Below are 17005 nucleotides of genomic sequence, written 5' to 3'. Positions count from 1 at the left end.
TTGCAAATGTTCCATCAAACATAGAGATGATACTGATATTCAACAACGGGCAACGTATGTACAAAAAATGTGTACAATTTGCTGTTGAATGTGATTCTAACCATATTTTTTAGGTTTAATGTCAGTTTAAATCCAGTTTAATGCTATTTATTGGCATTTAAAGTGATAGTCTGTAAGATTGCAAATGAGGAGAAAGAGGGAAGAGCGGGTTGTCAATAACAGAAAGGATGATGGTTTGAATCCCAGCTCAAGCAGGCGCCTTGGTGTCCTTGGGCAAGACACTTCACCCGCCCCATGTGTAGTGGTTGGAGGGGCCGATGGCGCAGATTGGCAGCATCGCTTCGGTCAGTCTATCCCAGGGCAGCTATAGCTACAATAGTAAATGGTTAAACTTTACACTCTCATTCGTGAGCTAATGTGCGCAGACACTGGAGGCAACGTGAGTGAGTCTTGCCCAAGGACACAACGACGGTTTGCACTTGCAGGAACCGGGATTCCAACCCTAGACCTTCTGATCATGAGACGACCCATTCAACCATATCTGCCACTGTCTCGGTTAAGAAATGTATCAACATAGGCTTGCAATGCACAAGACAAGTGTTAGCCATTATTATCAGACTTCTACTTACTTTACTTTTACTTGTTACGTGTGTTATGGAAGTATTAATACTCTTATTCGAGTGAATCTCCACTAAATATATAGGTGCACCGTGGACCCACCACCTGCAGGAGGAGCCATAGAGGGCTGGTGCATTGTGATTTGGGCAGGTCCAATGGGTGCCCCCACGACCCAGCAACGGATAAGTGGAAGAAGATGGATGGATGGATGGATGGATGGATGGATGGATGGATGGACGGACGGACGGACGGACGGACGGATGGATGGTGATAAAAGTTGAAATTTCTTGTAAATTATCTTTATTTCATGTTTTGTACTTTTTACTGTCACTTGACTAACTATTTGGGTCGCTCACTACTTTTAACCTCTGTGAGTAAAAACAACCTATGTAACATTACTATTATATTTTGGCCACTCAATCCAACTTTGCCCCAAAATACGATCTCAAAGGACATACTTATACTGAACCGGTTTTATAAAATACAACAATATCCGACAGCTATTTTCCTCATATTGAGCAGCACTACTTGCCATGTGCACAGAAAACTACACCCACTCATTGGCACAAAGCCCTCAAAGTTTCAAGCGACGTCACAAACGTCTGACCTCTCTGAGCCGTGCCCGTTGCCCACTTTCTATTTTTAGGAAGTGTCTTAAGCCCGAGTTAATCTGTGTCATTGTAGTGCATTGAAATGTTATAAAACGGTCGCGAGCTTAGGAACTAAAGTGGTTCACTGGGACGCGGGGAAAATGCCGACTAATGTCAACAAGGTGAATCGTTAGTTGGGCATTTCTTGCTTCGTAACACGCCGCAGACTTACACAACATAGTATCTATACATAGTGAGTTTTTTTTTTTTTGCTATAACTACTATAACTTTTACTGCTAGTATTACTTTAGCTCTCCCTGCACCAGCACCCACTAATGGAATCACGAAGTAGAAGCTTAACAGGCTAACGGGCAAAGCTAACTGCGGGCTAGCTCCACTTAAACAGTATTTACAGCCAAGTTTGAGGGGGAAAAAAATATCTCCATTGTGTAATTGGATGTACAATATCCCTCTCTCCCTTTATCTTTTCTGTCAGTGTAGTATTTACTCTCACGGACAATTAATGAGTAAAAAAACGCAACATGCTACGACACCTGCAGTGGCGCTAATGGCCTCTAGGGGAATGAGTTACTTAGTTCTGCTTTAAAATATCCTACAATCAATGAAACTACATTAGAAAAATGGGGAAAAATGCAAACAAATGTACAGACGATAAATATTGAGGCCAAAAATGCGTTGTTTAGTCAATATAGTAATTGTCGTGATAGCCCTAAGCTAAAATAAGAATATGACTTTAATCAAAAACCATGACAAATCATTTTGCCCCCGGGCCACACTTTGGGACTCTCAAGTGAGGATATAAAATTGTTATTTGTGACCCTAACTTTCCTGATGCATTTCTAACGTCCCAATTCTTCACAGAGAAGAGTTTATAAGGACATTTCACAACTTTCAAGGAGCAACACTGTCTGTCACTGTAATGTAAACAACAACAAGCTGCTACTTCACAGCCAATTTATCTTGATGATGCTTTCTAAGTATACTGCAGGGAAATAAAGGGGAAATAAATAACCTTCAACCGTGATCACTACTTCTACTACTGCTGCTTCTGTTGATACAAATACACTCAAACTGAACAATCGGCTCACAGCATGATAGGAAAGTATGTCCCTTTAGGTGAAGTTCATCCAGTCAGGTATAATTTGCAGTTCAATGAATGTCACTGTAGTCGTCTATGCAGGATGTAATTGATGTACTTTTGCTTCGTTGTATGAAAGCTGTTGTTTTGTCTCTGAGATGCGAAAAAATGCATAACAAATGTTTGAATGGAGCTCTAAGGGTCATGTGATTGAAATCATGTGACATTCATATGCTTTATCAAACAGTACTGTCCACTGCTGTTTACAACTAAGACCTGATTCACTCCAAATACATTTCCAAAATTGAAAGTTTATATTTTTGACAATTGGGGGGGAAAGTAAACATGACATGCCAATTATAATAATTCAAATCATTGTTCCATAATTACCCAAACTTCCCAGTACCAACAGTATCAGTGTTGCACGGATGCGGATGTGAATGTGGTGGTGCTATAGGCGACGAGGGCGGCTGATCTTATTAGTCTGCACAAAATCAATCATGTCCGCGGTGATATAACTGACTCTGGGTCCAATGGTGCGCTGTGGACAGTAATCTAATACTGGGGCTATGCATGGGCGATTTATGGACACTGGGGCTCGATGATATTGACAAAAATAAATGTCTCCATAATATTTTTTGCAATAACATCTCAGTAACAATTCGGAAGCGATACTTTTGCAAACTGAAATCAGAAATATGCAAAAAATGTCATGTTAAGTCAAGGTTATGGGGTTGACATTACAACAGACAACTAACACCTCACAGTTTATGGGGAAAGTGCAGAAATGTCAATATATACACTAGGGTGCGCCTACAAAGTTTATTTGTGGTTTGTCTGGCACCTTGTGTCAACTAACTAACTACAGACACACCCCTCAAGCAGACAGATAGGACGTATATGTCTAAAACAATCAAAGGAGCATTTCCCTAGTATTAGACATATTAGACGTGCCATAGCTTCTTTTCATAACATTGCAGACAAATGTTGTTTTTTTCCCAATACAAGCTGCCAACAACAGCACCAGTCCGTTACCACACGGTGTGAATAAAAACCAAGCCAAAAATGTCCAAACGATTTCCTCAAGGTCCGCTTATTGAAGAGTTTGCACCATGGACGGCCACAATCGGTGGTCAGTGCAGTCAAACACTGAACTGCGTGCATTTAGGAGAGGTTTAAACCGTTCCTCACTTCTTTATTTAGAATAGGAACATTAATGCTAGCACTGCCTCACAGTAAAATGTCAGCTTTTGCGGTTTTAATAGTGTGGAGTTAATAAACTAGCAGTAAAAAGTACCATCTGTGGCAACGTGTGCGCCAATTCTGTGATTATTCGAGTTTTTTTAGATCTTGCAGAGCCAGTATTTCAGCTCTACTAGCAACGATGCAGTCAACAGGTGCTGCCATCGATGGTTCCTGGACAGAGAAATACAAACACAGTATCAGATCGGGGATAGTTTAGGCACTCGCCGATACAGAAACCTACTCTACCTGCCACGTCACTCAAGTCTGTCTTCAACAGAGAGAGAGAAACTGTCTGAATCGTCTCCCTCTCCGTGCTTTTGTGCCAGCCCTCTCCCTCAGTGCAGTTTTTCGGCGAGGCGGTCGCCACGGGGACGGGCTGCCATCGTCGCCATAGAGACCGGGCATCTCAATCACAGAGAGGGTGATTAATAAGCATCACGGTCTGGTTAATATTACACTCAGTGAGGGAGAGAGGGAGCGGGGAAGCAGACATCATGAAAAGAAGTCGGAGCTGAAAACCTGAAGACTACAGGAGGACGGATGAGAACGTGAAAGTGTAGAGAGAATCGAGAAACACGGAAGAAAATAAAAACTATGTAGGAAGAAAGACGGCAGGGAAATTACAGTTAGCGCGAGGAGGTAAACAGAACAGCAGTACGGATACAGGAAGTAAGGAAATAGATAACAGCAAGGAAGGAAGGATATAAATAGTCTTGTAAGGTATTTGAAAAGGTAGTAACGGCAAACTAGGAAGAAGAGACGACGGATGGGCCAGCAGAAGACGAGTTTCTGTAGTTATGTAGACTTTATTCCAAGTCCGAACAGGAGAGGCCCAGAGGGTCCTCCTCGACAATTTTTTAAAGACCTTGAGAGTATTTTTACAGGAAGGTGTTTCATCATGTTTCTCAAAATCATCTTAGGATCTGCAAAGGGCCGGATTTGGACCATGGACGTAACGTTCCCTACTCCTGCTATTAAAGCTGGGCCTAATCATATCGTGCACTGTTATGCCAGTGTAATTTTGGGACACCAGTGTAAATTGTAATACCGCTGTAGACGAGGTATGATTTGCATGACAGCTGATTTTGACTGGAGTCAGGATGGAGATCGCTGCTAATGCTACGCTCGGCTACACAGCATCATAAACACTGACTGTGGAGGCTTCAGGGGCCAGGTGCTTACAAATTTGAATGAAATGAATTTAGCTTCTCTAGTGCTTGAGGAGATCATCTTTGCAAGGAGGTGGTTCAGGCTTTGAGTCTTGAATGAACTCCGACAAGTTGTAGCATAGACACCTAGCGTTCCTTAGTGTGGCGCTAACAACAACACGCTAAAGAAAACCACCATGCAAAAGTGGTTTAAAGCTACATATCCCGTTCATGTGTCACGTGAGTCTCAAGACGAGCGCATCTGAACCTCTCTCCTCTCTTTCTAACCGCATGCCCTTGGTTACAATGGCACCAGCAGCAGTGAGGAGAAGCGACAAAGGAATAATGACTGAATAATGACACGCAGGTCAAACGGATTTAATATTTCACATCATACCGCTGTTCTAAAAGGGGATTTTGCCAACATTTAGCCGCTGTTAGGGCAACTTAAGCTGGCGCTAGCATAACATTTACAAGTTGTTTACCTTCATACTTCATATTTTAGCGCTTTCTTTTCTGTTTTATTAGCCTTGGCACCTCTGAATGATTCCATAGCTCCCACCAGAAGGCAGCATTTGTCCACATTTGTTCCCATCGCGGCTTACAAACATTTCATGATAATCTGTACAGCGTGCTCCTCTGTGGGGGTTCCTCCCACGATAACTGCGCTTGTGTTGTCTTGTGGAAAACAATCTTGAATCTATTATGTCCATTGTTATGATAATTCTCTTTTATATCATGATATACATTTTAGGCCATATCGCCCTGCTTACTTGCTATAAAGTAATTGAAAGACTTTTAACATCATGTCATCCCAGTATAAAGTCATATTCAAGACCTATTTGAAACAAGGCAGGCGGTATAGTCAGGCAGCAATGACCACAATTACCACAGTACATAGCGAAGAACAAAATGTCCGTATCCAGTATAGATTTCTACATGTTCTGAAAAGCAGATTATTCTTGTAACAGAATATGAGCTTGTTCAATCTTTACAATTGCAAAGCATGTCAGAAAATTGCTCAGGCCTGGGCTGTTGTGTGGTTGTGTGAGGAGATGACGCAGTGTCAGGCTCAGCAGGAGTCCGGGGGAAGTGAGAAGTCCATGTTTTTAATGACAGGATGCATTAATATCAATAAACATTTGCACAAATTAGATTATTCTGATTATGTGCCTTGGTTGTTTTTGTTAGCCAGGCTTATTAGTCAACGGCTCAGATGCAAACACTCACCAATCAATATTCCCCAGAGTGGAGATACAGTTCATTTGGTGAGCGGAGATGATTGATGGTGAGGTTATGTCGAGAATATAGAGTCATTCCGTAAACTGAGAACAAACAAAGCTGCAAAAAGGGTGCATTTGGGGTACATAGCAAGCTCACTTTTTATCTGTATTAGTCCCAAACCCGAGAAAACGAAAACTTTGCATCAGAAAAGGCATCATGGCTTGAAAAAGCAACACTACAGAAGAAACAGAGGCATGATTTGCTACAGCGTCCTCAAATGAATAAAGAAGACAAGCAGAATTTAACCCTCAAAACCACAAAATTAAAAGACTTTGAGGGACGTTACAGCACCAGTGGGATCCCAGCCTATGAGTGTGAGTGACAGAATAGACTTCAGTAGATAAGAGTCTATATTGAGTTTACATTGCACTTTTAAAGGGGCGGTATAATGTAAAATTGACTTTTTAGTGCTTACAATGTTGCTCTCTCATCAAAATATACCTGGAACTGTGTTTTTTCTACCCACTCGCACATCTTTGAATCTTCTCCAATGGCTTTTTAGAGATTATTGCCAAACACCAGCGAAAAGCATAAACCCCCCCTCTTTAAATAGGAGATATAAAAGAATATGATGATTTTAATTGCCGTTGTAGGTTAAAAATTAAGATTCGGTTCACAATGCATCTTCAAAACATGTCCTGGTCTGGAGGGAGAGAAGTCTGAACTGTGAACAGCAAAACTAATACAACAATCGCATTAATTTCAGAACATCTTTGTAGAGATTTACACAGCAGGGTGAGCAGGTTTTATAAGAAGATCCCATGTCGGCACAGAGAGATTTAATTCTCCGCAGAGGACATTCACCTAAATGACTGCAGGCTTTTGGGATTTGTCGATTGCGACCTTTCAAAACGCGATTTCGATTAAGTTTTGCAGGCCAAACGGGGAGCTGAGAGGGGGCTGCGGGTGCTTTGACGAGCTCCAGTCTGATCAATAACATGTGGTCAGTCAGCTGTGCCCCATTCACTGACCTCCGCTTCACAGGGACGGCTATTTATGCCCCGACGTATGCCCATAATGTAAGCTTATGTAACAGGACACAGTCTCCTCAATAATGGATGGCTCTCATGGCCACTAACCCGGCAGCAGGTGAGTGTTTAGGACAATCATGAGGTTTGCTGAAGGGGCTGCGGAATTAATCGTAATCAAGTCGAAATGGCGGGTTGAACGCTTACAATTAGCAAAGGCTGCAATTATTTAGCAAATATAATGTGCATAAAATAAGTCTACAAAGTTAATGACTGAAGCCTGTTAACTATGAACTTGAAATGATCAGGTCACACAATTATATCCATATCACAAGAAGCTTAAATGCAAAATATTGTCACAGAAATCTCCTATTTGAGAGTTAAATATTGTTTGCTCATGCAGCCGAAAACATAAAATGCATGGTGACTTAAAATGTGGCTTAAAATGAATTGTCCGTTAGAGTAAATACTACGCTGACAGAAAAGACAAAGGGAGAGAGGGATATTGTACATCCAATTACACAATGGAGATATTTTTTTCACGCAAACTCGGCTGTAAATACTGCTAAAGTGGCGCTAGCCCGCAGTTAGCTTTGCCTGTTTGCCTGTTGTGACAGTGACAGTGAAGTTGCAATTGTGGTTTTCTGGCCAGACAGTATTTACAGCCAAGTTTGTGTGAAAAAAAAATTCCATTGTGTAATTGGATGAACAATATCCCTCTCTCCCTTTGTCTTTTCTGTCAGCGTAGTATTTACTCTCACAGACAATTAAAAAATTGCAACTTGCGAAGACACCCGCAGTTGCGCTCATGGCCTCTAGGGGCATGAGTTACTTAGTACTGATTTAAAGAGAGGTTAGGGGTCTCCAACCTATTTTTACTCTTCATGCTACGTTCTAGGGCTGGGCGATATGGACCAAAAGTCATATCTCGATATATTTAGGTTGAATATCGATATACGATATATATCTCGATATTTTTTCCGCAAAGTGAGAGCTGTGAAATGAAATGTTAAGTCAAAGCCAAATACAAGTCGTTTTATTGAAAACTCACTATAAAATGTAAACATAAACACTGTATAACAAAGCTCCGTAAGTGCTCATTTAAATAAAAAGCTGTCTTGGATAAAAATAGCCTATAAAATAAAATAGGTCAATCTTTTTATGAGGGCAGCATTTATATATGAGATAACAAAATAAAGTACTCAGTTTAAGATACACTTTTTTTTAAATCAGCTTGAGATTACCTGTTTATTTTTGTTTACTTAATAGCTTATCTGAATTTGAAATATCCCGATATACGCGATATGGTCTAATTCCATATCTCATTTGAAGATATATCGATATACTCTAAATATCGATATATCGCCCAGCCCTACTACTTTCATGTAACAAGAATGGCAGAGAACTTATCTTTGGGGATGGTTGAGTGACTGTGCGAGCTTGTAGCCAAGATGACAGCACAACACAATTACAACAGCTTAATATAATTACCTAAACGTTTGCAGATTGTGTTCAACGTGTTCAGGACATGAACTTGAAACGAATGCAGAAAACCTTTAGGAAAGGGCTCGAGACTCGCACATGTCTTCGAATGAGGAAATGGTGCAAAAAGACACTATTCTAGCTAAATAGTAATCTGGATAATGGACGCTTCTTACATCACGTACTATGGGCAATTCGAATTCACTCAAAGGCCCTCAAAGGACATTGTCTGTCTGGCGAAACAATAAAATGCAAAACCACTTAATATTGCAGATGGTGGCAACAAAATGCAGACAGATTGTTTCGCGCTACCCAACAATGTTCCCTCTGGGGCAGAACTGTAGCAATTGGAAATCCCTTTGATGGTGTGAAATATTTATGGATGTTTGATTTTAGACGGTCTGAACCCGAGACGATGGCCGTGGATCAACAGAAGCACACGCACCAAGAACCACACATTTCGACTTTCTAGGGCGGGATTGTGACAGTAAACCTTCAATTCTCTGTGTATGTTTTAAATAATTTGGGGTAATCTAAACAATAAAGTGTGCAGCAGACCGAGGTGGACATAAGGAATCCACACAGCGACACAGAGACGAAAGGCAGACACAACTCCGTCTGCCTGGGAATCTCACCAGAGTATTTGCAACATCAAAAAAGGAGCGGTTGTCTTTATAAATGTGTAATAGAAGCACTGGTGATTGAATCTGGTAATTAACCTCTTAACCCCCGCCTGAACAGAGCACGTTTTCTCTAGTTTGCGTTTAACCAAGTCTAAAAACTATGACTATGAAACGAGGATGAAAATACAACACAAATAGTGACAAAAAAGCGAGGAAAGAGCGTCAAAAACGTGGTGAAAACAAGACAAAAAAGCGACAAGAAAAGCAAAGGAAAAAAAGCTATGAAGAAAGCAACAAGAAAATGACAAAAATGCAACAAAGAGCGAAAGCCAGACAAAAAAAAATACAAAAGCCAAACAAAAAAAAGAGACGAAAACACAACACAAAACTATGAAAACCAGACAAAATAAAACCTACAAAACCCAAACAAAGAAGAGTCGAAAACCAGACAAAAAACAAACAAAAAACAGACAAAAAACAAACGAAAACCAGACAAAAAAGAGATGAAAACACTACAAAAAACAATAGAAACACAACAAAGAAGAGACGAAAACCAGACCAAAAAACCCAACATAAAAAACTACAAAAAACAGACAAAAAAAGAGACGAAAACGCAACAAAAAACTATGAAAAAACTACAAAACCCAAACAAAGAAGAGACGAAAACCAGACCAAAAAACCCCTGCAAAAAACAGACAAAAAAACAAACAAAAACCAGACAAAGAAGAGATGAAAACACTACTAAAAAACTATGGAAACACAACAAAGAAGAGACGAAAACCAGACCAAAAAAACCCTACAAAAAACAGATAAAAGTAGATAAAAAACTACGAAAACCAGACCAAAAAGAAATACAAAAACACAACTAAAAATGTGGGGCTGCAAATAACAATTATCTTGGTCATCGATTAATACTACTATTATTTTTTTCCATAAAATAAAAAATGTATTTTTTATTTTTATTTTTTTTATCATATAAAGCTTGAGGACAAGTTGGATGGAGTGTTTTTGGAGGCTTATGAAATGATCAATGTACAAACCACTACAGACCATAACTTCCATTAGCTATATCTCTTGGTTCAACATGTGTATTGTGGGAAAACTGGAAAAGAGATTGGGTTAATCTTGAAACGTGGGTCATCTACAACATCGTGACATGTCCAGCTGGATTGACTGACTCTGCCGGTTCGTCTACCTGGACGTCTGCGCATTCTTGCATGATTGATTTAAGTCGATTTAGCAAATTAGGGAACTTACATTCTCCTGTAATTCGCCACATGTGAAACAACACCACGTGGATATAACTCTATAATCTAATGTCCCGGGAACTGTTCTGTCCTGAGATCACCTTCATTTTATGCCTTTTAACTAAAGCGAGACGAGCTGCGGGAAAAAAAAGGGAAAAAACGAAGAAAAGAAAGCGCAAAAGTCCGGCGCGATCACATGTCAAAGCTGCTGTCTCCCGCTGCAACAAGACCTTCTTTATCCAACTCAGCGTCTATGAAGAACACCCCTAAAGACATGAAAGGAGCGCTATGTTCTCCCCCATCCATCTGAAGTACATGAAGCAGAGTGCCAGGATGTTGTAAATGATCATATTAAAAATGCAGGGAAAATGCTGTTCACTTTAAAAGAGGCTGGGGGGGAAATTGCCCAACGCAAAAATGTCCGTATCAGATGAAAAGGCAAGTTCAGGCAAGAACGAGGAGTGGGAATGTCTGGTTCATTTGAATAGTGAATGTTAATAGCACAACTTTCGATTTTCAATGATAAACCCTATTTATTATTGTACATTTATCACATGTGTCAATGTAAGAAACAAATGCATTAGCTACACTTTGATATTGATATCAAACAATCAAAATCGCAATGTGAATGGCCACAATAGGTAGACCTGTCACAATAACTAATCTAAAGTTTGAACTATTGAGGCAGGAAACCAACTGAGGGTGCATTCGAGTTTCAGAAGTGTGCAAATAGAGTTTCTCGCCATTAAAATACACTGGGATGGCATTAAAACTGAGGGTGGAAACATTTCAAAATGAGTGCAAACATTTCAAAGTGAGGTTGCAATGCACCCTTTTGCACCCCCGTAGATCCAGGCCTGCAGGAAACTACTGCGATAAACAATATTATTGAAGGCCTTATAATGCCACAGAAACTAGCTCTATAGCTTAAAGGGACTGTACGGAGTTTAAAAATGCTCTCCCCTACATGTTCCAGAAATGTCCTAATGTGTAGAATGAGCCCAGACCTGTTCACCACAACTGTCTCTAAAATCCTGCACTGTCACTCAAAAAGTTGTTAATTCAGGAGTGAAGAAGTGCCGTCATGCATGAGCTTAATATAGAAGCTGCAGCTACACGTATGACCTGAGGTGGCAGTAGTGAGTATATAATGGCCAACTTGCACCTAGCCCCTTTAAAAATGACAAGCTTTGTTTAGGAAGTACTAGTCTTAAAATATCCAACAATGAACATGAAATACAATGAGAAACAACTTGCTTTGGGTAAAAAACAGAAAGTATTGGCATTCGGACCATAAATATCGAGCCCAGTATTGTGCATCTGTCATTCATTGTTAATTGTAAACTCAAATGGTCCGCAACAGGCAGGTATTATATTTCAGCAGAACGTTTACAAAGTTGCCAACCTTATGCTTGGACCTCTACAAACACGTTATAGTGAGTCAGTCTGAATCCTTCATGCAGCCCGATCAAGACAAGAGGCATAGTAACTACTACTTGTTTTCACGGTCGGAATAGTGCACGTTAATGGACGCAGGAAATGTAAATTGGCCTAAACACATCAGATTAAAGCCATGAGATATTTTCTGGACCAAATGCTCCGTCTGTGAAGGCCTGTATGTTATGGAACAGTCTCCCACTCACATTTTCTATATTCAAAACTCAACACAAAGAGTGGCTTATTCTGACGTTTTCTTTGCTCGTTTCTCTTACATTGTTTATTCTGTTTTCTGAATTGCTGTTGACTGCCAATTTACTTTGTGGCTACAATCCGGCATGTTTCTCTTGACAAATCAGAAGAAGTAGATAGTTAGATTCTTTACCAACATGACAATATGTAAATAGATACAGAGCATATTACCTTTGAACTAGAATCACTTGTTAGAACCACACAGATCCGTCCCCCCTTTCTGTCGAAGATGTTTACATAAATTTGCGAAAACTCGTTTGAATTCAACACATCTCTCTCCTGACGTCTCCCATGTCCCTGAAGCAGCCGGGGCTTGAAAAAAAAAAAAAACGTGTCTGAAAAAGTGACAAATTAGCCCATCACACAGCTGAGTGAGAAGATGGCGCTAACCACGATCACAGTGAGCGTTTCCCTCCGCAGGCAAACAGCTATTTTAATTACACTGGCTTTTTTTTATTTTCAGTTGCTCCGGGGGGGCCAAGGCAAGGGCAGGGGACCAGAATAAAGGTGACATTTCGGGTCACGAGGGGCTGCTGTTGTTATGATTGTTGTTGCTGGGAAATGCACAGCTGTCAGGCTGCCGTTAGCCGTTAGCGTTCAAAGCCAGAGGCCAAGCAGAGGTTAAGGCGACGCAGTGAGCAACCATCGATGATTATTTACATGCGCGTGGCAACACAACATGTGAATGATAAGGCTTGACTTTGATTGAATAAAAATATACTATTCGCCTACTTAAAACTGTTAAAATAGGCTAATGGAATCACGAAGACGAAGCTAACAGGCTAACGGGCAAAGCTAACTGTGGGCTATCACCACTTAAACAGTATTTAGAGCCAAGTTAGAGTGAAAAAGATATTCTCTATTGTGTAATTGGATGTACAATATCCCTCTCTCCCTTTGTCTCTTCTGTCAGCGTAGTATTTACTCTCACGGACGATTAATGAGTAAAAAACCGTAACATGCTACGACACCTGCAGTGGCATGAGTTACTTCGTCATGCTTTAAAATCAAGAGTCAGTTTACTGTGCACATCTGTTTAAACTACAAACAGGCTTTGTACATATCACAGTAAGATGCTAGGGCAGTGAATAGCCGATAAATACAGATAGAGCCCCTGGAGTTCCTTACGCAGTCCCAACCAAGTCTCTAGCTCCATGTTTACTTCTACCTGTATGAAAAGTAGTTTGTTCTCTGCTTTTAGTCAGAAATGATGATGAACATACTCCTAGTTTATAATAACTCATCTATACAACATATATATTTATGTTGATATCAAAGGAGCTGCTGGACCCTACAATGTCTCTTAAAAAAACATATCGGAACTTAGGCAATTTATTTCATTATCTGACCTTTATTTAACCAGGAAAGTCTTTCAGAATCTCCTTTTCAGAGGAGTCCTCGCCGCAGAGGGAAACCTACTTTGCATGTTTCTAGTGAACCTATGCAGTCAGTCACACGGGGAACATGCAAACTTCACACGGAAAGGCCCCGCTGGCTCGGGTAAAGCGACCGCTGCTTGATGGAGAGAGAGAGTTTTTCCTCTTTGCAAAAGATAATGTTCCTTCTCGTTAACTCACTTAAAAAAAATCAAATCAAAATTTCGATTTGATTGCTGTTAATTGTGAAGCCCTGGCTCACTCTTCTACAAGTGCCTCCAAAAATCCAATCACTTCCCATATGAGATGTAAGTGACAATTATATTATAGCAGAATAAATGAATATAATAAATAAATGTTTATGTGCAGTGTTCTTGTACGGTAATATCAAAGACTTAGTTAGTCTTAGTCTGGATTTTACATAACAATACCAATTTGTCTGTTTGACGGTACAAGTCACATGACAATTTGTGGTATCTGCACTTCCTGTTTTTTGTGGTTCAAATTCAGCACCAGATTTGGCCTTGGGCATTTTTCATGTTCAAGCAGTGGTTTTCAAACTTTTCACACTTTAAGTACCACACGACGTCATAAAATATATGTCCTTCAAAGACCCACTTTCCAAGAATCACAAAAAAATCCAGATAAAATCGGGACAAACCGTGTCTAAAAAGAGTCCAAAATAGATCTATATTGAGAGAAAGATCACGTCCAGGCAATCATATTTTGCAAAAGTATAAAAGGCTTTATTAAGATATATATTGGACAATGGACAATCGAAATTATATCTAGGGTGTAAACATATCTAAGCCCAAACCAAACTGTTCTATGGCCAGGCTACATCATAAAAACACCACTAGTGAAAGAGATTTTGAGAAACTAGGGCTTTTAAATGAAGGCGTGTAATTAAATTACCTTACCTCACGTTACCTCATCTGGCTGAAATTACAGAGGTGAGCGAGACAGACACTTAAGACTCGAGACTTAAGATTTTAAAGCCATTAGTCCGACACAAACAGGGCTCTTAGAAAAATTACTGCAAGTAGCAATCGGTGGAAGTGGCAAGAGCGATCGCAAAGGCCAAAACAGCAGCATAAGAAAAAGCCTCCGGGAAGCAGCTCGGAAAGGGCTAGAGAGCTAAAGGTCCCGGTGTTATGGCATATTTTGGAGCGCTTCTCCCACTTTCCTCTCTGCAAAAAGGGTCTGGTCGTGTTACGTACTGATAACCGTGTTGTAATGAATCTTGCTCCATCTTCCCCTCGGACGCACCAGGAGACAATGAGACAGGAAGTGGCGTATGATGACAGCTTCCCGCCACTTTAAATTCAATCAACAACAAAACAACAGGATGTAGGCCGCCTCTGCCTCAATCACGTACCTATCTCCACAAATTGTGCTGCTTTTAATTCATATCTCATTGTGTCAGCGCTTTTTGACACAAGGGTTGGAAAGCAATGAGGTCGAACAGAGGTTTCGATTAGGACCGAGCAATATTGGGGATATCTATTAGCGATTAAGTGCTAGACTAATACAGGAATCTCATATAGATCACAATATGTTTGCACTGGTTTTATACACAATAAGACCCCTTGCAGACCGGGTTTTTAGTTTTCTGCTGTTTGGGATTATTGCGATATGAAGCAGGTAAGACTGGGAGTGTAGAAATTTGAATTTATGCTTCAATAACAAAGTCTAGGAGTTTGTTCAAAGAATTTGTCCTGGTTTAGCCCTTTCTTACAAGAACTGGCCCCCTCTCTTCTCTGTCATAACAAATTAACTTAAAGTGAAATGCTTGTTTCACTATAGCAGAAGTGGTGGCGTTACTCAGTCACACAGGCATCTTTGTTGCTGGTTCAAAAGTACTTTAAGCTAGATATAGAAGAGTGGCGCATTTGTGCACTCGTTGCTCGCCACCAGTATGGCAGTATTTCAGATTCATAGAGGAGATTATGGTGGCCCCAATAATAAAATTTTCCCCGTAGAATGGAAGCCGTGGAATATAAGTATGACAAATTGCACGTTTTGTTTCTAAAATGGTCACGGACATATGCAATTATACTTTAATCGGTGCAAAGGGGGAAAAATCCTTATATTTCTTCATCTCGTGCAGCCAATAGTCGAACGGTTAAGGCATGGCTGCACACTGTTCTGCCCTTACCGTCGTGGGTTCGAGTCCCAGCTCCAACAATTTGCTTGACTCTCCCCGCTCTTCACCCACTTTCACCCTGAACCATCCTACTATTGAGTGAAGTCTAAATATCCTTAAGAAATATAAGGCCGGGGGACCCTTGACTTATCAAAAGGATTACCGAGATAGAAGGGGTTCTGTTGGCTGCATGTTGTAGTAATAACCCTTTCTTGGCTGCAGTCATAGCCAATAAAGAGAGTGACCAAAAGAAAGACAGTGGTACTCAGACTGGAGTACATGTATGACTGGCAAGTACTTAGGCTTCTTCTTAGGGTCTCCTTATCGTTCAATAAATAACAGATAAACGATACATTTTTTGGGCTCGATATTCATGGTCTGTCATTTATTAGCATTCGTGTTTTTGTGCAGCTTGTGTGGTGTTTTAGGATATGATTATGCATTTTTAGAGCAAAGGTTTACTGTCATTTTTATGCCTGAGAGTTGACAGTATCTCGTATCGTTGGAGTCAATAATATCGTTTATCGCGATACTCTCTTGCCTCAATATATCGGACTTCTGATGTGTTATCGTGAGGTGTTCTTTTTCTGTTTTAGGTCGGTTTACGAATATTTCAGACCTTTCTAGACCCGAATTAGTCCTGATTCGCTCTTTGGTGACACTTGGAAGGTCAAACATTTTATGAGGGGGGTACTTTGAAGTTTTGAAGGTCAAATGGTAGCCAATAAACGTTTTGAGGAGCATTGCGAGGCTGACTATACACGGTGCTCTCTTTGACTCACCCAGTCTTCATAGTGCCTGGTGCCGTTCTGGAGCAGGTCCTCGAGCTGGATGGTGCAGTTGGCCACAAAATCATCGTATCCAATCGGCGCGTCGTGGAAAACCGACAGCTCCAGGCTCCGGCCCTCCCTCACGTCTGTGGAAAACTCCTGGTGCCACACGGGGCTATTGGTCTTGGTCCTGGTCGCGGTCTGCCCCAGGCGGTTATGGTCCAGATTGAGGGCCAGGTACGGGTCCAAAAGGAAGGAACCGCTTTTGCCCACGGCGTGGCGCAGGGCCCACGGCGTCGGCTTCAAATCCACCGCCTCGCAAACTTTGACTTTCAATATGCCATTGAATACAGGCATGGCTACAAGAGTATTTCAGCCCCTCAAGAAAAACACTGATAGGAAAAAGATACTGCAGTGCGCGCGGTGCCAGCTACTCCGGTACAATACACGTTTAAAAAAATAAATAAATGAAAGCTTCGTGAGGTTGTGAAAGCTAATTGTTCATGATTTTGATTACATTCAGTGGCGCACATGCATTACAAATTTGACAAGTGCAATATTGGACAGCACAGCAACACGTAGGCAAGCAGCCGCAGCAGCAGCAGCAGCTACCCCAAGGAAACAAAGTTGCCCACACTATCTCTTAAAATCTCAATAAAATGGCATCTACATAGTTATGCAATTCACATGCAACGCTTCGAGGTCATAGATGTGATAGAT

General features: G+C 40.8%; 1 protein-coding gene across 1 annotated transcript in view; it reads right to left on the bottom strand.

Moving 5' to 3' along the window:
• Positions 1–17005, bottom strand: part of prkcea (protein kinase C, epsilon a) — a 60804-nt gene extending 43799 nt beyond the window's left edge. The window contains exon 1 of the mRNA XM_079577148.1: positions 16298–17005. Coding sequence (XP_079433274.1) covers positions 16298–16642 — 345 coding nt within the window. The 5' untranslated portion in view covers positions 16643–17005. The remainder of the gene's footprint in view (positions 1–16297) is intronic.

This window comes from Gobius niger, assembly GCF_951799975.1.
Source record: "Gobius niger genome assembly, chromosome: 19".
In the NCBI taxonomy this organism is placed as follows: domain Eukaryota; kingdom Metazoa; phylum Chordata; class Actinopteri; order Gobiiformes; family Gobiidae; genus Gobius; species Gobius niger.
The sequence above is the reverse complement of the archived record's forward strand: the minus strand, read 5'-3'. Positions and strand labels throughout refer to the sequence as shown.